Source organism: Rattus rattus, chromosome 4 (assembly GCF_011064425.1).
Source record: "Rattus rattus isolate New Zealand chromosome 4, Rrattus_CSIRO_v1, whole genome shotgun sequence".
In the NCBI taxonomy this organism is placed as follows: domain Eukaryota; kingdom Metazoa; phylum Chordata; class Mammalia; order Rodentia; family Muridae; genus Rattus; species Rattus rattus.
In genome coordinates, this window is record NC_046157.1 from 165,527,503 (window position 1) to 165,551,208 (window position 23,706).

The following is a 23,706-nucleotide window of genomic DNA, read 5'->3' on the forward strand; positions in this document are numbered from 1 at the left end:
CACCTAAAACTTGGCGTGTGGTACTTTGAGTTCTTAAGACCGCGTTTAGCCGTGCATTCAAATGTGCCCATTACACCCGTAATTCCAGTACTCAGGAAATGGATGCAGATCAGGGAGTTCTGAGGACACCTGAGCTACATCTGGAGCCTGTCTGCAAAACAGTGTCTTAACGTTGAGGCAGTTTTTAACGGAAGAACTTCTAGGCTAATTGCCTTTATGTCAGGAAAACACTGAGTTGCAGAACCTGAATGGCATTGACTTCATGCTTTGTCACGTCTGGAAAGCACCCTGACTAGCCACCCTACCACATTCATTCATTCATCATTCATTCATTCATTCTCTCTCTCTCTCTCTCTCTCTGACACACACACACACACACACACACACACACACACACACACACACACACACACACTATGTTATATACAATGGGGGTATCCAGCTGAAAGCATGTTTCAGGGACAGATGGCTGCTGTTCTAATAGATCTTAGAGGACACACCACAGCTGCCACATTTAGAAGAGTCACATGTTTATTGCCAATTAATTGACAAAGTATCTCCTCATAGAGTGCTGATGACGGTGGTAGTAGTGGCCATGTGCCTGTGCACGCGCACACACGTGTGCGTGTGTGTGCATGTGTGTGCGCGCATGTGTGTGCGTGGGGGGGGTGCATGTGTGTGTGTGTTTGCTGGAGGTTTGAAGATCTTGTAAGTGCTGGATAAGTAATCTATTAATTCCAAGACCCAGATTACTTAACATTATTCTGATGGTCTGTATTTGTGTAATTTCAAGAATGATTTAGAATTTGTTCTCTTACAAGTTTAACTGTAAAAAAAATGTTTAAGGGCACCTGTGGTACATTTAATACCATTTGCTAAATTTTGAGTTGATAACTTTTTTATAAAATAGAAAAAGTTTACAGTGAAATCAAGTAGTAGTTTTAAGTGCCATAGAACCAAAAGCAGTTTGCACTAAACCTCATACCTCCCAAAGTAGCATCTTCCTTCTCTGTAGGGTACTTGCTAAAGTCTGTTTGTTGGCAGTCTCATCTCCTGCCTTAATGGCTATTCCCCTTTCACTGGCTGTTCACTGAGTACCAATCCTATTGGCATCCTAGAAGTGCACCATTTCTGCATGTTCTGCCCCTCCTGCTACTAAAAACTAATATCTAATTTAGTGGCAACCCTTTTTTAAAAAAGATTTATTTTTATTTCATGTATGAGCATTTTATCTGCATGTATATGTGCACACTACTGCATGCACACTTGGTGCCCACAGAGGTCAAAAGAGGGCATCAGCTCTACAGAAACTGGTGCTACAGATGGTTGAGAGCCACCATGTCATTGCTAGGAACCAAACCTGGGTCCTCTGGAAGAGCCAAAAGTGCACAAACCATCCTTCCTGCCTCTGTGGTAACCGTTTTTGTTTTGTCTGGTTTGGTTTGGGGGTGGGAGGCACTACTTGGTTTTATTTTGAGGCAGGGCCTTGCTGTGCAGTGCAGCTGGCTTACCAAGAGCTAAGGCTACAGGCTGGCCCATACTCTGTGTATACTTTTGTATTCCAGAAACTTTCTGGTCAGTCCACTAGAACTTGCTCTGGACTTCATATCTTCGAGTATGATGCTGTGGGAAACACTGGGACTTCAACATGTTTATAATTGAATGTAAAACATCATGGCTGTTGTCATTTTAAAGAGTATAGTTGTGATATGTGATTTATTCATAAGTTCTAGTTTTTCTCTGAATTTTAATCTTATAAAAGGAACTAATTATGGACTTACCAGTCACAAAAATTTTAGAGCATAAAACTTAAATAGTACATCTTTGGGATGTAGTCAACATAAAAAATAACCCCCTCTTGAGGACAGAACACTGAGGTCAGCTCCACTTTGAGTCCCATAAAAAAGATAAAGATTGAACATCTTGGTGGCAGGTTTAAATTTATAATCATTAATGTTTTTTAGCCTGTTTCAACTAAATGTGTAATAAAACAAAATTTAATAAACTGGTTGTTAAACTTTCATATAGCAACATTGTCTAGGTTTTCTATGTCATTGTTTTCTCCTGTCTTAAAATATGACTTGTGAAATACTCCACAGCAGAGTTCTATCCGAATGCTGTCAGAACATTAGCAGGCGAGGTCCTTGCAGATCTCTGACTTTGTCAATGTGAAAATAAGGACCGCCTCTGCTCCAGCTTGCTGCACCCAGTCTGCCCTATCCAGAGGACTGTGCCAGTCCAGGGAGTGGGTGCTCTGCCCCATGCTATCTGCTCTCATTTAGGAGCTGCAAGTAAAACAGCCAAGGTTTGGTCTTATAAACGAGTCACTAAAGAGGACCTCACTTGAGGACTGTTAACCACGGACTGTGAGAATCGTCCTTTGAAAGCATCGCTCTTGAGGTCTGGTGGTAGAACATCCTCACAGCCAGGGGTACACAGCAGGTAGTTAGTAATCACAGAGACGGGGTGCACAGCAGGTACTTAGTAATCACAGAGACAGGGGTACACAACAGGTACTTAATAATCACAGAGACAGGGGTACACAGCAGGTACTTAACAGAGATGGGTACACAGCAGGTACTTAATAATCACAGAGACAGGGGTACACAGCAGGTACTTAGTAATCACAGAGACAGTGGTCGTGTCAGTGTTTAAATACTTTTCACCTGGAAATGTAAGGTAAATTTTCATCTTTAATAGTTTCAAAGTAGCATTTAAATTTATCCTATTAATGCCATTTGGAATATGGTGCTGTAATCCGAGCACTTAAGATGTGGAGACAAGAGGATGTGGAGTTACATAGTGAGTTTGAGGCCTGAGCAGAAAGCCTGTCTTAATCAGAAGTCCCGTTTTAAATGTATTTTTAAATTCTGGTATTTAATAATTGTTGATTTCTGTAGAAAATATGAGAATCCTCTGCTAAGAAGTTAAGGAATTCCTTCTTTTCTCTTCCTTCCTTCCTTCCCTTTCTTTCTTTCTTTCTTTCTTTCTTTCTTTCTTTCTTTCTTTCTTTCTTTCAATTTGTGACATAATGTCACTGAGTAGTGCAGGCTAGCCTTAAATTCATGATCCTCCTGCCTCAGCCTCCTAAAGAAGTTCCATTGAATTATGCCTCATCATTAGCCTCTTAGGACATAGGCTAACATTTCTAGTCTACACAAAAGCAAGTGCTATTTTAAAAAGGAAAAGGGTTAAATTGTCGTTACTTTGATATGAAAAACCAACAGGAAAAAAACTTATTAGTGAAGAACTCAGCATCCAGAAGACAGAATTGTGACGTGGGCCTCAAATTAGGTGAGCACCTTGGTGACAGCACAGGTCTCTGCCATCCCTCCACAAAGCCTACTGCTTCCCCGGTGTGGTCCCTACAAACACAACCCAGGCCATGAGGAGTCACACTGTGTGTTGCTCTCTGGAACAGGACAGATTAGCCATCACCAGTTTCTTTTGTGTTGTGTCTGGGACTGCACATGACACACTGCACACATTTTCCACAAAAGCTAATGGCAGCTCGAGGGTTATGGTCAGGCTGGCCCGAGGGAGGCCAGCCACAGCTGTTCTCATTTTCGCTCCACCTTACTTCATTCGTTTCCAGGCTTTTCTGTGGATAGTCCTCAGCCTTCTCACTCCAGCCTGAAGAGCCGCCTGAGCCTGAGCCCTGAGCGTCAGGCCTCTCTGAGCACAGCCGAGCAGGGTTCGTCCCCTGTGCTAAGCCCTGTCCTCAGTGGCGCTGGGACAGCCAGGATGGACAACCAAGAAGAGCAGAAACACAAGGTGGGCCACTCTCGAGACTACGTGCTGCTGGGGCCTGGTTTGCAAACGCTGAGGAGCTCCAGGGTGGGCAGGAAAAGACTGCTTTTCCATAAACCCCGTATACTGGTCATCAGCAAAATCCCTGTCTGAGACACTTCTGTTACTCTTAGAACTTAAGGCTCCATTATACGCACATTCTCTTGTGTGTATAATAGACCATTTTGGCACTCTGGGTTCAAAGTGTGAGGCTGGATCCTGAAAATAAGTGGGAAAGGCTATTCTCTGCAGGACCTCACTGCCTCTCCCTTGTTTTCCCCTCTACCCATGTCTTCCTCTCTCCTCGAGTACAGCTGAGTAACTTGGAGATTTGTTGCCAAAGGAAGGTTGGTTGGGACTCAGGAGGCTCTCAGATGGGACTTCATGGTGAGAAGGGGACCTGGCCACTTTAGAGACTGTATAGTGCCTGAAGTGGGAGGTCCTGGACTTTTTGGCAGGACACAGGGGTTATGGCAGAAAGTTGGCACTGTTCATGTAAGTGAGGGCACATTTTGAATATGCAGTAGAGAATTACAGAGCAGAAGATCCCACTTACTCATAGATGCCAGGAATAGCCAGTTGTCTTAAGACAGAGACAGCCAACCTGGGACTATAACTTTGGTGGCAATCAACAAAGGTTTGGGGAGAGAATAGATGCCGTTATTAGAAATGGAAATATTTATAAAAATAGAAAGCCATTATGTAATCTCTTAGAGGATGAACTAGGGTTTTTGAGCATCAGCCAGGTATATAATAGGGGCCCAGTAGGTGGGGCCTGTCACAGATAGGTGATCTTTTTATTTTCCTCCAAGACAAGGTTTCTCTGTAACCCTGGATGTCCTGGAACTCACTCTGGTAGACCAGGCTGACTCGAACTCAGAGATCCAGCTTCCTGCCTCCCGGGTGCTGGGATTAAAGGCATGTACAATCACCATACCACTACCCAATGGATTTGAATTTTTAAAAAAATTTTATGGCACAGAATACAATAAAATGTAGAGGGTTAGAAAAGTGTGTGAACTGCTCTGTTGGAGAAAAGGGCCATACTAAGAGAACAACAGGAAGATATCAAGGGTGGAGCAGGGACCAGGGCTGTCATATCACTGCCAGTCATTTGAGAAGAGCTGATGGGAGAAGTTGTGCATAGATTCTGGGGAGAGGACAGGACTTGGTTCTGAAAAATGCTGGCAGTATGGATTACCATGGTACATCTTTCTGATGGGTAAATGACACTAGAAATTCACAGCCACTATTTCCTGAGCTCCAAGCCATATAAGAGGAGCACACCTGTGGTGGTTGATATGCTTGTTGGAAATGTGGCCTTGTTGGAGTAGGTGTGGCCTTGTTGGAGGAAGTGTGTCACTGTAGGCATGGGCAGTGAGACTTTCCTCCTAGCCGCATGAAAGCCAGTCTTTCCTGTCTGCCTTTGGATCAAGATGTAGAGCTTTTGGCCCCTCCTCCTGCCCCATGTCAGCCTCAAGGCTGCCATGCTCCCACCTTGGTAATGGACTAAACTTCTGAACCTGTAAGCCAGCTCCAATTAAATGCTGTCCTTACAAGAGTTGCCTTGGTCATGGTGTCTGTTCACAGCAATGGAAACCTTAAGATAACACCTTATTAGTCCTTTATTCTGAGAGAGAATATTGCATATTGTCTGGAACTAAATCACGGGCAGGGAAGATGTGGTCCCCAAACATGGGCCGACAGTGGGATCTCCTTGGCCACTTCTCCTTATGTGGCCTGTAGAGCATCAAAGGCTATTGTGGTGCAAACTCTTGTTCACCCTCTGGTGGCAACAGCTGATCTTTCAGAATCTGTTGCAGTCATTATAACATTCACACCAGCACCAACCATCACAGCAGACTTGTATAGAAGCCTCCTGAGGCTGCTGTCTGCCCCTCCAGCTCTGCTTGCATCCTGTGTACAAGCCTATCACAGTGCATTCACATTGCATTCACATTGCATCCTGTGTACAAGCCTATCACAGTGCATTCACATTGCATTCACATTGCATCCTGTGTACAAGCCTATCACAGTGCATTTGCATTGGCCCCGAAGCACCAGAGGGCAGATGGCTGTCTCTCGTTCCCTTCTTACTAGTCCACATCACTTTCTGTTCCTTGCCATTCCCTCTGCCTGCTGGCCCACTCTCTCACTCCGAGTGAGTTTGTGGCCTGATCAATCACATTCCTCCTGGCCTTCAGCCCTTCCCACTTGATTCTCCATGACTCTGTTCTGCCGTGATTTGCAGCTCCTGGTGAACGTTGAGTGTTGCGTCTGCAAGGTAGACAGACACATCCCACTGTAGATTCATGAGCTGCTTAGATAGGTCCATCTTAGGCCCTGTACTAGCAGACGTAAGGGAAGCTGCTGGAACTAAATCTGGGGTTGGACTGGTGTCCCCTCCCGCATTCAGGAAGTACAGCTCCGCACCTTGGCTTGGGCACACTCAATATACACTGGTAGGGCTTTATGGTTTCGGTTTGCTGTTGTTGTTTTGTTACTTTTATGAGGAAAGTTTGGTTTTTTAATTACTTTTTTATGCTGAGTCATATCTCTAGCCTAATTTTAATTATTTTAATCACATACAAATACTTTTTTTCTATTTTACATTTATGGGTGTTTTACCTGTATGTATATATGTATACCTGTGTGTATATATGTGTCCCTGTGTGCATATATGTGTACCTGTGTGTATATGTGTACCTGTGTGTATATATGTGTACCTGTGTGTATATGTATACCTGTGTGTGTATATGTGTACCTGTGTGTATCTGTGTGTACCATGTGCATGGTGTGCCCATAGAACCTGTCAGATTCTCCTAGGGTGGAGTCATAGGTGGTTGCGTGACTACATGTGGGTGCTGGAATTCAAACCTGGGTCTCTGGAAGAATATCCAGGGCTCTTAACCACTGAGCCATCTCTCCAGCCAGAATTACATACATGCGTGTTTAAGCATACACTCATAGTTCTATATTTTTTAACCAGCTTCATTAATGGCAGTGGTAGAAAAACATAATTCCACCACAAAACTAATGATAAGTCTCAGTTTTGTTTACATATATTAATATTTGAATAGAAATTATTTTTCTAAAGAATAAGGTGCAATGTGGGGGAAATATTGAGAGACGGAAACCTCCAGGCTGGAGAGAGGGCTACACAGTTAAGAGCATCTGCTGCCCTTGAAGAGAACTTGATTCAGATGGTTCACAAGTCACTTAAGGCTGATCCAGTGACCTCTCCTGGCCTCTGCGGGCACTTGTACACATGTAGCACCCAACGAACATTCAGACATGACATACACAAATAAAACGACCCTTTGGTTCACAGTAAATCCCTGTAGGAATTATGGCGGGAATTGCCAAAAATTCTGTTAGCTTGAGCAGAACAGGTTACGAACAGGCTCGCCTGGACGTGAAAGGGCGACATGTCCCCGGAAATCATTCACGGCTCTCTCTGTCTCTTTCAGCACACACCGGAAGACGAGGCCTATTTCATAGCCAAGGAGATTGTTGCCACAGAGCGAACCTACCTGAAGGACCTAGAAGTTATCACTGTGGTACGAAACCTTAGTCCTGATCTCTTTGATTTTTTATTATGTTTTAGATATAAACACAGATGCTCCATCCTGAGAAATACCTTGACAATCTTGAGACCTACATATGAAAATTCTGCTGAATATGTTTGCCTTATAGCATGATGTCTAAGTCACATTAGAAGGCTGATGTCTTGCCAGGCAGTGGTGATGAACACCTTTAATCCTAGCACTCAGGAGGCAGAGGCAAGAAGATCTGTGAGTTCAAGGCCAGCCTGGTCTACAGAGAAAGTTCCAGGACAGCCAGGGCCACACAAAGAAACCCTGCCTTAAAAAAACAAAGAAGGAATGCTAATGTCTTAAGGTTTCATGGAGCTGCATATTCGGATAGAATCTATCTGAAAGCTTTGATCTAGGATTGTTTTGTTTATATTTTACAACTATATAGTCCACAAAGAGGACATGTGGAATGCTGATTAAACTGTCTTTACACACTGGAGAAACTTTGCTTGGTGTAGAGAGGTCACAAGCCCTCGGGAGCATAGCCTCTCAGCCCCCAGCTCAGCCTCTCACCATGCCGAACTCCTCCCATAGTGGTTCCGAAGTGTGGTGATCAAGGAGGAGGCCATGCCTGCAGCCCTGATGACCCTGCTTTTCTCCAACATTGATCCCATCTACGAGTTCCATCGAGGCTTCCTTCACGAGGTGGAACAGAGGCTGGCACTCTGGTAACGATGCTGTACATCTATGGGTCTACTTGACTCCCTCCACACAATGGCTCCCATACCCTGGACCTCTACTGCACACACTAGTGGCACCTTGGGATGAGGCCTATACGAGCAGTCTCTGAGCCCTGAACTCTGCTGGGTACTACCTACTCTTGACACCATCACTAGCCTCAGGAAATTCCTACCTCTGAAACAAATCAGGACAACAATGATTTCATTCAGGTGTATTTCAAAACCCCACTGGGGAAGATAAAATACATTAAATTTTATTTATCCTATTCCAGAAAAGAGCACGTTTTAAAAGAACAATCCATCTTCACCTGATTCCTATCATATTAGAAAATGCAGGAACTGTCGCTGTCAATTTAAATTCTTTCCACCTCAAAGCACACTGTTAGGTCAGTCATGACACGCCATAATTCAGCACTAGGAAGACAGAGACAGAATCACATGTGGGGCCAGCTGCAGCTACGACCCTGTCTTTAAAAACAGTAGCTGACTAAAACATCTAGTTACCGTCACAGCGTGGTGTTTCCTGTGAGCTTTCCTGGTACTTATAAACCTTTGTGTTCCTCTAAATCCAGGGAAGGGCCATCTAGTGGTGATCATCAACGGATTGGGGACATCCTCCTCAGGAACATGCGGCAGTTAAAGGTAAGACAGGTTAACTCAGGCCTAGCAGAAAAGCCAGCCGTGAGTGAAAACTCATCTCTGTTGTCCTCAGTACAGTGTCCCCCTCACATCAGCATTCCCAAGAACAAGTTCATCTTCTTCTCCACAGTGGGTTCCTCTCCAAAGAGGGTTCTCAGCACAGCATGCACCTGACCTGCCCACTTAGCACAAGACTCTCTGGAGAGTAAAATTCTTTTACATTGTCCCCTGAACAAGACTCTACATTTAATAGCAGTATTTTTTTCAGTGGTGTTCTCCTCAAATCGGTGTTCTTCAAAACAGTCTCCCAATAACACAGTCCATCTCAGGGTTTTCCTGGAAGGGATTTCCTTCAGAGCAGACTCCTCAGAACATGTTTCCCCTAGGAGACTACAACTCACAAGAGTATCTCCTCATTAACAAAGGCCTTCTCAGAGCAGGATCTCAGAGTGGAACAGGGTTCCACTCAGAACATCAGATCCCAGGACTAGACTTCACCTAAGACAGATGAGCTTAAAATAAAGGCCTCAGAAAAAAGAAACATTTCTTCAAAAGAGAATTTCCTTAAGAGTAGCTCTTCTCAGAGCAGGGCCTGTCAGAACGTGGCTTCAGGAGGGACTTGCTCAGTATAGCCTGCCTTTTACAACAGTTTTCTCTTCAAACCAGCACTCCTTAGAAGGTTTCCCTTCAGAATACTTTCCCCAAAGTCGTATATCCCTAGAGCAGTCTTCCCACCTCAAAACATATATCCACAGAGTAGTGCTCTTGTAGAAGGGCAGACCCCTACACATGTGTCCTCAGAGTTACGGTCCCCCTTAGTGCAGTGTTTCCAAAACAACATTCCCACACTAGAGAGACTTCTCAGTGGAGAGACATCTCAGTGGAGAGACATCTCAGTGGAGAGACATCTCAGTGGAGAGACTTCTCAGTGGTGAGACATCTAGAGAGACATCTCAGTGGTTAGAGCACTTGCAGTGCTTACAGAGGACCTGGGTTGGGTTCCCAAAACCCACAGTGTGTAACCCCAGATCCATCTGGTGCCCTCTTCTCAGAGGGCATGGTGGTGTACACATTTTTGTGTATGTTGAGGGAGGGGAGACAGGGTTCTCTATGTGTCCTTGGCTGTCCTGGAACTCTCTGTATAGACCAGGCTGGCCTCAAACTCACAGAAATTTGCCTTCCTCTGCTGGGATTAAGGCAAGTGCCACTACCACCCAGCTGGTGATGGATACTCTTAGTCCCTCCAGAGCCAGGGCTGTGCAGAGGAAACCCCTATCTCAAAAACATATTCAGGGCTATCCTGAGCTACACAATGAGGTCAGCCTGAGCTACATGACACCTTGTGTATTTTTTTAAGGGAGGAAGGAGATGTAAGGCTTTTCCCAAGAAAGGAGTCTCCTCAGAACAGCATTCCTTCAGTATGACTGCCTCTTCCTCCTCCAGATCATCGTCCCTCAGAAATGAGTTCAGAAGAGCATTTCCTGTTCACATTTCTCTCTCAGTGGGGTCTTCACAGCAGGTTCAGAAAACCTTTCCCCAGAGCAGTGTTTCTTTCAATACAGTTTCTTTTTTGTAAAGATCTGTTTATTTATTTTATGTATATGGGTGCACCATTGCTTTCTTCACACACACCAGAAGAGGGCATCGAATCCCACTACAGATGGCTGTGGGCTACCATGTTATTGCTGGGATTTGAACTCAGGACCTCTGGAAGAGCATTCAGTGCTCTTAACCACTGAGCCATCTCCCCAACTCTCAATATAATTTCTTAAAACAGGGTTTTTCTCCCAGAACAGGTTCTTCTTAGAATATCATTTTCCTAAAACATTTTTTTAGACAGCTTAGACCAGTGTCCCTCAGAATATCTTGTTCTAGCATACTTATCCTTGGGACAGAATCCTCTGAACAGGGCTCCCATCAGAGCAGTCAGCCTGTAGCAACATTCTTCTTAGAGCAGAGATCCTCAGAACGCGTTGTCAGCATGGCATCACCTTCAAATCAGGCTTTATCCAGGATGGAATTCTCAGCGCCAACACAGGGATCCCCTCAGAGTAGTCTTCTCAGGACAGAATTTCCCAAAACATGGCTCTTCCCCCTCCCCAATGACCAAGTCAACATTGAGCATGGACAGAGACCAAAGCGGGGTAGTTCTTGCCCAATGCTCAGTGTGTCCCTCAAGTGAGCTCTAGCTCCCCAGCCTCTGGGGTTCATTCTTTATCCATAAATGCAGGAAAGGCTCATGCTCTCCCATCACACGAGATCAGTCAGCAGTGGTTCTGGTGAGGACCAGTGGTCGGGCTGCTAGCCCCTGGAAATGGAATGTGGTGCACACTGGGGGGAAGTCTAAGACAGGGAAAGGTGGGGTCCTGTGGAAACAGTGCTCTGGCTTGTACATGCCACACTGTGCATCCAGGTTAGGCCCTGTCAGCGTTCCCAGCCACCACGTGAAGGCAGACACGTTGATGTCCCACCTACCCTACTACCGTCTCTTCACCTAAACATTATCCTCCTGCCTCAATAGGAATTTACTAGCTACTTCCAAAGACACGATGAGGTCCTGACAGAACTGGAAAAGGCCACAAAGCACTGTAAAAGGCTGGAGGCGGTCTACAGAGAGTTTGAGCTGCAGAAGGTTTGCTACCTGCCTCTCAACACGTTCCTGCTGAAGCCCGTCCAGAGGCTCGTGCACTACCGTCTGCTGCTAACCCGGCTGTGTACTCACTACTCACCTGAGCACGCGGACTACGCTGCCTGCCACGGTGAGGGAGTGTGGGCACACTGAGGGCGAAGGAGCGATGAAGCGGGCGGGAGGTACAAACTACCCCGGCTCAGCCCCGGTGGTCAGAACTGCCCATGGGTCTTCCTCTTCTCTGCTGCTGCAGCAGCCGGGTGCCAGGCTGTACTCCTCCAGGACCTGTGCTTCTGTTCCCCAGGCAGAGTCTCCCTCAGGCTTTGACTCCCTACTTGGGGTGGGGACTGCAGACCGAGGTAGTGTGTCCTGCTGTCAGGACCGCTCACAGCTGCCATGAGGCCACTGGGGGACGAGGAGCACCCTGGAATGACCTGGGTTTTAAAGAAGCCTTGCTCTAAAACATACCAAACATTTTGGCCAAGTGGCCGACCGGAAGTTTCGGACATATATAAACTAGCATTTTTTGTTTGTTAAAGGGGCAAAAAGAAGAAAGTCTAAATCTTGTTCATAGTCAAATAGAACTTTTAGTTACAGCATAAATTTGCTACAGGAGGTTTCTGTCTACAAGTCATTGAAATTGCCATTAAACATATAATTATCTGGGAACAGTGGTCCGTGGATGTAATCCTAGCTACTTAGGAAGTTGAGGCCGCAGGGTCACTGGGGTCCCTGAAGCTGGAGTTGCAGGCAGTTGTGAGTTGACATGTGAGTGCGAAAACTAAACCCAGGTCCCCTGTAGGGCTCCCAACCCTCTCCCCCAGGCTAGCAGCGGCAGAACCAGGGCAAAGCAAATGCTCAGAATCTGCAGGCTGGAATGCATGGGGCTCCTCTTCAGACTGACAGTACCACCCAGCTCTCCCTGATGTGTTCAGTGTGGGGCATATATCATTGTAAAGAATATGTTTATGATTTGTTGAGGATGATGCTGCTGAGTGTCCCCCTCTTAATCTGCTTTTGTCTCTGAAAGCCAAAGGCAACCTGTGGGGACACTGCTGATCTGGACACCATGAACCCTGTCAGGGTGGGGCTGACAATAGGTGGGTCTTAGCCCAGCCTGGAGACCTTGTCAAGCTGCTGCTGCTGGAGGGGAGATCACAACTGAGAGGCACTGTAGTCAGCTAGAGAGAGGGTCCTGATAAGGGGGAACAGGGAGCTAGAGAGATGATTCGGTGGTTAACAGCACTTTCCCTTGGAGAGGACCCAAGTTTGGCTCCCAGCATCCATGTTCAGGTGGCTCATGATCTCCTTTAACCCCGGCTGCAGAGGATCCGGTCCCCTTGTCTACACTCGAGAGTTTCTGCATTCAGATTTGCCCATAATCACAACACTCACACCACACACACACACACACACTCTCTCTCTCTCTCTCTCTCTCTCTCTCTCTCTCTCTCTCTCTCTCTCTCTCTCTTGAAAATAAAACTTCTTTTCAGAAAGGAGAGAGGTCCCTGTGAGTGGTCCCAGCAGGGAGTTGGGTCACTGAACTGTGGGCTGTGCAGAGACAGGACTAGGTAGACAGCAGTCTGCAGCCAGCATACCCTACTCCAGGCTCATGTCTGATTCCGTGTTTATCTTAGTAAGTCTCCTTCTGGTTTATTGACCTCTTATATTTGCTTCAACTATAGGTGAGCATCTCTTACAAGAAAGAAGTTAATTTCTTCAAATATTTAAGACATAACGATCTGATCTCCTTAAAGAACTAATAGTGCTAGCCGAGCCTGGTGGGGCACGCTTTTATTCCCAGCACTTGGGAGGCTTAGGCATGAGGATCTCTGATTTTGCTTGTCTACAAAGCAAGTTCCAGAATAGCCAGGGCTACACACAGAAACCCCATCTCAAGAAACAACACACACACACACACACACACACACACACACACACACACACACACACACACACACCAAAAAATAAAGCAGCAAAAGAACTACTAGTGCTTTGCGTTCTGTACAGAGCCTGCTCTCCTCTCACCAGCCTGTGCCGGCTGGCGGACCACTCAGCTCAACAAAGCTAAGGCTACTTGGTGTCTGCAGGGGACTGCACTCAACATTTTGTGAATGCTGAATGCGCTGGGCCAAGGCCCTGTCAGGTCTCTGAAGTACCTCCAGTTAAAGCCACCCTGTAGAATACTAGCTCCTTCACAAGGCAGGGGGGTGGGAGTCCGGTCCTGTTCAGGTGTCTAAACTGAGGGTGAGGGCCTTGTCTACACAGAGGCACTGAAGGCCATCACAGAAGTGACCACTGAGCTCCAGCAGAGCCTTACCCGGCTGGAAAACCTACAGAAGCTGACAGAGCTGCAGCGAGACCTGGTCGGTGTAGAAAACCTCATCGCTCCTGGAAGGGTAAGTGGCCATACGTGGGGAAGAGTTTATGCGTGTTGTCTTTAATTGAATTTTATTAATGTAGCCTAAGGCTTACCTTTTTACAGTACACAATCGTGGTTCTTAGTGAACTCACTAAGTTATGTAGTCATCATTAACTAGGTACATTTTCATCACCTGAAAAAGAAACTCACAAGGGGGGCTGGAGAGATGGCTCAGTGGTTAAGAGCACTGACTGCTCTTCCAGAGGTCCTGAGTTCAATTCCCAGCAACAACATGGTGGCTCACAACCATCTGTAATGGGATCCGATGCCCTCTTCTGGTGTCTGAAGACCGCGACAGTGTACTCATATACATAAAATAAATAAATAAATAAATCTTTAAAAAAAAAAAAAGCCAGAGGGACTGGCAAGATGGCTCAACAGGGAGAGGTGTGGGTCTAGTTTATTCCTCAGATCCCACAAAGTGGCAGGAGAAAGCAGACCTGATGGAGGTCTTCTGACCTCCACACACATACAGAGTAACATGTACATTGAGCACACAGGCTACAGGTTGCTGTTCCCACCATGACCGTTGGCCCAGCTAGCACAGGACTGCTGCCCTCTTGCTCACGGGAACCCTAATTATCTTTCAGGAGTTCATCCGTGAGGGCTGCCTTTACAAGCTCACCAAGAAGGGCCTGCAGCAGAGGATGTTTTTTCTGGTATGTTTCCCACTGTACCCCACACTGCATCTCCAATCTGGGGAGGAATCAGTGGGCATAGTTCTGTCAGGACAGTTGTCCCCCTGACTACTACCTCAGCCCTAAGAAACTTCATCCCAGGTGGCAGCTCATAGTCACATGGGGACTCGAGGGACAGAAAACAGCTGCTTTGCCTGGCCTGGCACATTTGGTCCTGTCCCACATTCTGGGAGGACAAGCAGAGCCAACATAAAGATGGCTTGTAGAAATATGTTGGTGGCCCAGTGGCAGCCAGGGGGTCTCAATGCTAGCCTAGGAACATGGGAATAGAGGACCTAACCATGTGTCCTCATCTTCCCAGACTTTCTAAGTGCCCCAGACCTGATCCATGCAGCAAGGAGCTGGCTACGCCAGTCAGAGCTCCTGGCTGCTCCTACTAGCTAGGCCAGACTAGAGGGACTGGGGGCTGGCCCCCCGATTCTGCTGCTTATGTGGCTACTACACACATCTGGTCAAAAAGGGATCAAAGGAGTGACTTTTTCCCCAGAAATCTCCAATAATTTGCATAGATCTGGTAAAAATGTAACAGCTGTCTATAGTTCATCAGAGACTAACTATATTTACATTGAAACTTTGTCCCATGATTGTACAGTTTACTTATCTAAAAGGCTTCCCTCTCCCCAGTTCTCAGATATGTTGCTGTATACAAGCAAAAGTGTCACAGGGGCCAGTCAGTTCCGGATTCGTGGCTTCCTTCCACTCCGTGGCATGCTGGTGAGTGGCGTCAGGCTTACCTGAGGTCTGTCTTTAGGTGCTGGGCTGGACTTCTGCCCCACCTCTCCCATACAGTGGCAAGTATGTGGGGTTTTTCAGTGGTGAGCAGGCCACATATTATGGAAATCTGTTGGACTCTTCCTGTTTGCCTCAATTCCTCAAGGCTGTTGTTCTTCCTGAACTCCAGACCGCACCATGTTCAGTCAACGGGCAGCTTTCTGGCTTGGCCTGGACCCTTTAGACTCTAGCCCTGGTCTCCGTTAGCACCTGACAGCACACTTGCTTTCCCCTCAACTCAGAATCAGTTTTGTAGTCCGCTACTTTCCTATGCCATGTAGTTTAAAATCTCATCCAAAACCAACCGGACGACGACACAAGGCCTGTGTCACTGGACTGACTATGCTTGAGTCAGTGCTGCTGGGAGCCTATGTACCCACAAGATGTCTGACATGGGAGAGCCAGTGGACCTTAACATAATCTAGTTTCTCAACTTTGCCTTTGGGAGTGAAGGGAAGCCCTGGCTAAGGGCTGTAGAAATGGCTCAGTGGTCTAGGAGTGCTCACTGCTCTTCCAGAGGACACGAGTTCAGTTCTTAGCACCCATGTCAGGCAGCTCACAACTGCCTGTAACTCAGGCACCAAGGGACTTAATGCCATCTATGGGTAACCGTACACAGACACACATGAATAAAAATAAATCTGTAAGAAACAAAAGGGCCGCAAAGGCTCAGCATCTGAGTCCCAGCACACACATGGCAGCTAACAACCATCTATGACTCTAATTCCAGGGGTCAACACCTCCTCTTGTCTCCACAGTACTACATGCATGTGATGCAGATATACATGCAGGATCAACACCTCCTCTTGTCTCCACAGTACTACATGCATGTGATGCAGATATACATGCAGGATCAACACCTCCTCTTGTCTCCACAGTACTACATGCATGTGATGCACAGATATACATGCAGGCACAACACCTCCTCTTGTCTCCACAGTACTACATGCATGTGATGCACAGATATACATGCAGGATCAACACCCATATACATGAAATAAAAGAAATTCCAAATTCCGGAAACAAAATTAAAACCCATTTAAAGTCACAGAGAGTTGGAAAGATCTAGAGGCTGTCTTCCCTTCATGGAGAGCTTGGGACCCTGCCTGAAACTTACTTTTCCTGGAGACATCCAAGGCAAGGGCAATGAAACATAGGTATGTTTCCATGGTTCCTGGCATCTGACTGCAGTGGTCATCTCCTCTCCCCCCACACTGCCCTTTGTGATGGTATCTACTGCGGCAGCAACATGCTAGGTTCCTTTCTTTTTTTTCCCCCTTTGTTTTTTGGTTTTTTTTTTTCATCTCTTTTTTTTTTCTTTTATTGGAGTTTTTTATTTACATTTCAAATGTTATTCCCTTTCCCAGTTTCCTGGACATAAGCCACATATCCCATCCTTCTCCCCTTCTTCTATAAGGGTGTTCCCCTCCCCATCCACCCTCCCTTCCTGCTCCTCCTGCCCAACATTCCCCTGCACTGGGGGTCCACCCTTGGCAGGACCAAGGGCTTCTTCTTCCATTGGTGCCCAACAAGGCCATCCTATGCTACATATGCAGCTGGAGCCATGGGTCAGTCCATGTTTAGTCTTTGGGTAGTGGTTTAGTCCCTGGGAGCTCTGGTTGGTTGGCATTGTTGTTCTTAAGGGGTTGCAAGCCCTTCAGCTCCTTCAATCCTTTCTCCATTTCCTCCAACGGGGGTCCTGTTCTCAGTTCAATGGTTTACTGATAACATTCGCCTCTGTATTTGACATGCTCTGGCTGTCTCTCTCAGGTGACATCTATATCCAGTTCCTATCAGCATGCCCTTCTTAGCTTCATTGATCTTATCTAGTTTTGGTGGCTGTATATATATTGGCCACATGTGGGGCAGACTCTGAATGGCCATCCCTCAGTCTCTGCTCTAAACTTTGCCCCCATATCCCTTCCTATAAATATTTTTGTTCCCCCTTTTAAGGAGTAAAGCATCCACACTTTGGTCATTCTTCCTGAACTTCATGTGGTCTGTGGATTGTATCTTGGGTAATTTGAGCTTTTGGGCTAATATCCATCCACTAATCAATGAGTGCATACCATGTATGTTTTTCTGTGATTGGGTTACCTCACTCAGGATGATATTTTCTAATTCAATCCATTTGCCTATGAATTTCATAAAGTCATTGTTTTTGATAGCTGAGTAATATTCCATTGTGTAGATATACCACATTTTCTATATCCATTCCTCTGTTGAAGGACATCTGAGTTCTTTCCAGCTTCTGGCTATTATAACTAAGGCTGCTATGAACATAGTGGATCATGTGTCTTTGTTGTATGTTGGAGCATCTTTTGGGTATATGCCCAGAAAAGGTACACTTGGGTCCTCAGGAAGTGCAATGGCCAATTTTCTGAGGAACCTCCAGACTGATTTCTAGAGTGGTTGTACCAGCTTACAATCCCACCAACAATGGAGGATTGTTCCTCTTTCTCCACATCCTCGCCAGCATCTGAGTTTTTGATCTTAGCCATTCTGACTGATATGAGGTGGAATCTCAGGGTTATTTTTCTTACTGACTCTGTAGGCCTCTGCTCACCCTGAAACAGACAGAGGGGCCACTTCTGGAAGACAGCCCCATTGATGGTTTACTTTTAAGATACACATTCCTGTAGAAAAGCCCTGAAAATTGACTACAGCACTCCAGGTTTAGCTATGATGACTTCTTTGCCAGTTAAGACTTTCCACAAGCTGCTTTGTTGGCAATACTGGTTTTTTTCCTCAGTAATTCATCCTGAGCACTGTGACAGTCTCTGACTTCTCTGGTGTAGTAGAGGAGACTGGTGACAAGCATGAAGCTTGTGCACTTTGTCTAACACTCCATTAGGCTAAGGATGGTCTTCTAAAGTGTGTAACACATTGGACTTCCGTCTCTCAAACCTCTTCAAGTCCACTCTCACAGTGGTCTCACTGTGCAAAGCACATGTTGTTTGGATGTTTTTGCTCATCACTGTCCAGCAGGAGCCCCAGTCAGCTGCTCACAGTGAGTTCTAAACGTGTGTGTCTATGGTGTGCATGGATGTGAAGGCCAGGGGTTAACTTAACAGCAGTTATCTCTGGAGTTGTTTCAACCCTATTTTTTGGGACAGAGTCTCTTACTGAACCTAGTGATCAGCCTAGGCTCCAGGGGTCAGCCTGTCTGTCCCCCTAGTACTGGGATTACAGATGTCTGTCATTACAGCTGGCTTTTTACATGGGACTTGACGATCTGAACTGAGCCAGCTGCATCTGCTCAGACCCACGTCTCAGACCCAGGTCACGAATCCTTTTTTTTTTTTTTTTCTATCAAGTAATAATTACCTTTTTAAGTTTCTTCTCCTGTCCAGGTGTCTTATCTTGGAATGGCCTCTGACGTCAGAATACCCTCTGATGTATGACGTAACCATTTGTTGAAGGAGTGACTTAAGCATATTGCTGTGGTCGGCTCTTCCCACCTTTCCTTTGAGGGCTTTGTTTAGCCCTGTCAGGCTAGACATGAGATTGTATTGTCTTTTATTTCAGTTTGGTATTCTGACATCATCTTCCTATGTGGCCCCAGTTGTCTTGGGACTGTGTAAAGGAGACTGGCCTCAAACTCACAGCCAGTACCTGCCTCTGCTGGTGTTAATGGCATGTGCCACCACACACAGTTCTAATGGCACTTTTTATATGTTTCTGTGTGTGGGTTTATGCATATGTGTACTGGTCCTTGGACACCCTGAAGCTGGAGTTAGATGATTGTGAGCTGGCCAAGTAGGTGCTAGGACCAAACTTTGGTCTTCTGAACAAACAGCAAGCATTCTTAACTGCTGAGCCATCTCTTCAGCCCCGTTTCTCATTTTTCAGAAATGTCTACAATTTGTTAATGTAATTAGTTATGGATGTAACTTTTTCCTCCATATAGTCATTTCCCAGTTATCTGTTGAATCCTTCATGTTATGTGACAGCCTTCATCTTATACTTTGCTTATAGCAGAATCTTCCACTCTCCCAGTGTCATTCACACTAGAGATAGCTACTATACGGGGGACTACATCCTAGCCATCCTTACCCCTCTTAAAATTCCCTTTACAGGGCCTGCAAGATAACTCTGTACATAAAATATTTGATGTGCAATGTTTCTGGATTCCATGTAAAAGTGGAAGGAGATAACTGTGCATGTGCACACACATACCATATACATAATAATACACATTTTTAAAATGCACTTAAGTATTCCAAGTAAACTTTGGAGTCATTTAGATAAATTGCATTTCAAATCACCATTGGCACTTCAACTGAAATCACATGAAATTTAAATATTAACTTGGGGGAAGACTAACAGACCATATTCTAACAAGTGGCATGCAGGATGTCAGATCTTTGTTGAGGGAGGAACTCTGTGATTTTTGTCCTGTGTGCTCTGTATGGGGAACTGTCCATTCTTTGGGGTCATCTGTAACTGGCAGTCCAAGGGCTAGGTATGCTTCCTTATCTAAACTATTCAGAGAAGAGTAGCTAGCTCTTAGCTCGAAAAGAGCTTGATCATATTAAAGCAGTTTCCTTATGTCACAAAGATGAACTGTCAAAAATGTTGGCTTTCAGCAATGGTGTTCTCAATCTGTAAAAAAAATGATCACTTTTGCTGACTTCAGATAGGATTAATTCTGTTACTAAGCTTTCTAGTTTCAATCCTTGGATCTTTAAATCTACCTTGCTTGGTGGCAGGACACTTTCTGTATATGGTTTTAGGTTTGATTTGGTAATATTTTATCTTGGAATTGTTCCATCACATCAGTATGGTTTGGCTGAGATCAGTATGCAATGGCTTTCCTTTGCATCTGATAAAGATTTTAGTCCCAGAGTGATGTTTCCAGCTCCTAGTACTGAAATGCTCAACATCTTCTTTGCTTGATTTTCAGCTAATAGTGCTGGACCCACCGGTGAGTATTTCAGTGTCTCTAGACCAGACCTCAGTCACTTGGCAGCAGTTGCCATAATGTAGGGACACAAGTGTGCCTCCTGTCCCTCCCTGTAGTTATATAGACTTGGACTGTGCAAGCTTCCAAGCCAGCTGCACCTAGTATTATTGGTAGTCATTTCTGTATGCCTCAGGTAGTCTACAGCATGTTACCTCTTCTCCCACCTACAGGTAGAAGACAGTGAGAACGAATGGTCTGTTCCTCATTGCTTCACTATCTATGCAGCTCAGAAAACAATCGTGGTGGCAGCCAGGTAAGGGCCCTCTTCATGGTTCAGTCAGAGCAGGTCCTGCTGCAGGTATGAGGACTTCAATACCAACCTCTCACTGCACCTCCCTCTCGGGACTCAGCTGTTTCCAGGTTATGCAGGCAAAGGACTATCTTCCCCTTGTAGGCAGGGAAGGATTGTTGACATTGGTGTTTTTCCAAAAACCAACCAGGGTGTTTCTGAGAAGATGCCTGTAGAGTTCATGACAATTGGTCTCTTAATAGCAGCAGCACTCCAGCCTCCAGGCAAGGGGTAAGATTAGGATGATGGTGAAAGCCAACTTGGGGTCACAGCACAAGAGCCAATGGAGGCTTTCTCCTTTCCAGACCAGTGAATTCTTCAGGTATAATCCTGCTCAGTGAAATTTGATCTGGTTTTCCTCCACTAGGAAATGCCACCTTAATCATGAACCAAGTCCAATCTTGTGAGATTGGATTGAGACTTTTGGTCTCACTAATTCCAACACTGATGCCTGCCCTGCTTCCCCAGCTCCTATCTCACCCTAGTAGCAGGCTGGAGAAGGTGTGTTTTCAACTATCCTCAAGACCCAGGGAAGGGAGCAGACCTGTTCACTGATAAAAGGACAGGGCTCCAGGCTAGGAAGAGCTTCCCCTAGGAGGCAGCTAACTTAACTTTCTCCTTCACAGCACTCGGCTAGAAAAGGAGAAGTGGATGCAGGACCTGAATGCAGCAATCCAGGCAGCCAAGAGCGCTGGTGACACACCCCCCGTGCTGCTGGGAGGCCCGGTGTATACTCGTAGCCCCAGTGAGTTTTGGCTCAAGACACCCCAGGAGATACCCTCTGTAGCTCTGAAAGCTTTTCTAAACATTGCTTTCCTGACCTTGGCCAGACTGTCAGATCCCATCTCCCTCAGATCCCATCTCCCTCCCACACAAGAAAAACTGGCAGCCGTACCTAGGTGGAAGAGTTCTTGGGCTAGCCTAGCATCATGATCTTGTCTGGCCTCTGATTGGGTACCAAGGGCCTATTTCCCACATCCTAGAGGAGCCTCATAGTGGGTGGTGCCATCTGCTAACTTTCCTCAGGATCTTCTGATGAAGTCTCTCTGGAAGATTCAGAAGATGGTCGAGGAACCCGGGGCTCCCTGGAGGGGAACAGTCAGCACCGGGCCAATACCACAATGCATGTGTGCTGGTATCGGAACACGAGTGTGTCCAGAGCGGACCACAGTGCAGCTGTTGAGGTATGGCTGTCATGAGCATTCATGTGAGCCACCCACCCTCCCCCATCCCCCATCCCTGGCATGCTGGCTCCTGGGGATGGGGCCCAGTCAATCAGCTTCCTCCTGCTCCCCTCTCCTCCACCGATAGAAACCAGTTCTCATCTCACTTACTTAAGCTTTCTTTGAAAAGGGGCTTCACACCAAATGTTATTTGGTATCTTGTAAGGATAGTCAAAGCAGAGGCAACAGTTCATCTCTGCTGGAATTTGCCAGAAGGCCCATAGGACAGTGCTCTTCCTGGTCTGCTCAAACTTCCCATTCTGGGCTCACGATTACCCCGCTTACAGAATGATTAGTGCCTGTATACATCTGGCTTCATGGAAACTCACATTGTTCTGCCTAGCACCTCTACACACTCATTCCTGGACTTGCTCCCTGCACCCCCAACTCCAAATTCTCCTCTGCCCTATCCCTACTCTCCTGGGCCAGGCTCATGATTGTAGGAGTCAGAACAGCAAATCCCTAGTGAGGCCCGAGACACTTAGCTATCACAGTAGCTAGAGAACTCCTGGGAAACTAGGCAGCACATATTAGATGTGGGCCCTGCAGACAGGAGGCTGGTGACATCTTGTCTACTGCCACATTTAAATGCCTTCCCCCATAACTTCAAAGGGCCTTCCAGACTTGGTTCAATGTATTATAACCACCCTCATCTTGCTCTCCTGTAGGTTTGTGAATGCTGTCTTTTGTCAGAAAACGAATTTTATTACATATTAGATTAGAAAAAGAAAGTGTCCTACTTAAGTGTTTAGGACATCAGTCCAGACTAACATCCTGTTGTTGGGTCTTAAGTATATACAACCATATTTATTTAAAAAAAAAAAAAAAAGCTGATTATCAGCCAGGAATCGTGGTGAACACCTATAAGCCCAGCACTTGGGAGGCTAGCCTGATCTACAACAAGGGCTACATAGAGAAAGCCTGTCTTGGGGGAAGCAAAAAGGGAAAAAAGATGTTGAGCACAGCAGACCTGTGTGTGGTATGCTGGCTAGACGGCAGGGTTGTGGAACTAGTGGCAGCTGCTGAGCAAATCTCAGGATTGTAGTGAAGGCAACGTGTGCCCTTTCTCTACAGAACCAGCTCTCAGGATATCTGCTGAGGAAGTTCAAGAACAGTAATGGCTGGCAGAAGCTCTGGGTGGTCTTTACCAACTTCTGCTTGTTTTTCTATAAAACACATCAGGTATGTTAAGCCTTACTGGGGTCTAGGCACAAAGAGTACAAGACACCTATCTGCTTATTTATTTCCTCTTCACATTTTGAAGCTGAGCCCACCATTACAGCAGTTTGTACCTTCTGTATAAACTACCATTTTCTTGAGAGAGTGGGGGGTACCAAGTAAAGGGCTGGGGGGGGGGAGGCATAATGGGCCCCTCTCCAGTGCACACCTGCCCAATGACCCTCTTCCTGTGCTGACTTGCAGGATGACTACCCCCTGGCCAGCCTCCCACTACTGGGTTACAGTGTGAGCCTCCCCAGAGAGGCTGACAGCATCCACAAAGACTATGTTTTCAAGCTCCAATTCAAATCTCACGTCTACTTCTTCCGGGCTGAGAGCAAGTACACATTTGAAAGGTGATTCTCCCACGCTTCTTTGTTTGTTGCCATTCATAGAGCTTAAGGCACATTTCCCAGTTCCTAGAAGCCAAGGGTCAATGTTTTCAGTGTTACGCTCACGTTTGTATGTGGGCACCAGTGTACATATACACATGTGCACATACATACAGTACATAGTGACCAGAGGACAACTTCTGGAGCCACCCTTTTTGTTTAATTGTGGGGAACTCGTGTGTGCTACTCTCATGTGGAGGTCAGAGGACAACTTTGTGAGTTAGTTTTGCTATGTACATTTATGTGGGTTCTAGGGATCAAATTCAGGTTGCTAGGCTTGCACAGCAAGTGCTGTTACCTGCTGAGGTGTTGGCACAACCCACCTGGTTTTAGAGACAGGTGTTTCACTGGAACTCACTGACTAGGCTGGGCTGGATGAGCAGCAAACCCATCT

The 23,706-nt window shown here is 46.1% G+C and overlaps 1 protein-coding gene across 1 annotated transcript in view; it reads left to right on the forward strand.

The window, feature by feature from the left end:
• Window positions 1–23,706, forward strand: part of Farp2 (FERM, ARH/RhoGEF and pleckstrin domain protein 2) — a 105,971-nt gene that overhangs the window by 81,202 nt on the left and 1,063 nt on the right. Inside the window, exons 14-26 of the mRNA XM_032901682.1 lie at window positions 3,596–3,774; window positions 7,260–7,349; window positions 7,920–8,053; window positions 8,638–8,707; window positions 11,226–11,463; window positions 13,602–13,732; window positions 14,346–14,414; window positions 15,078–15,167; window positions 20,361–20,443; window positions 21,106–21,224; window positions 21,506–21,663; window positions 22,777–22,884; window positions 23,125–23,276. Of these exons, the coding sequence (XP_032757573.1) occupies window positions 3,596–3,774; window positions 7,260–7,349; window positions 7,920–8,053; window positions 8,638–8,707; window positions 11,226–11,463; window positions 13,602–13,732; window positions 14,346–14,414; window positions 15,078–15,167; window positions 20,361–20,443; window positions 21,106–21,224; window positions 21,506–21,663; window positions 22,777–22,884; window positions 23,125–23,276 (1,621 nt within the window). The remainder of the gene's footprint in view (window positions 1–3,595; window positions 3,775–7,259; window positions 7,350–7,919; window positions 8,054–8,637; window positions 8,708–11,225; window positions 11,464–13,601; window positions 13,733–14,345; window positions 14,415–15,077; window positions 15,168–20,360; window positions 20,444–21,105; window positions 21,225–21,505; window positions 21,664–22,776; window positions 22,885–23,124; window positions 23,277–23,706) is intronic.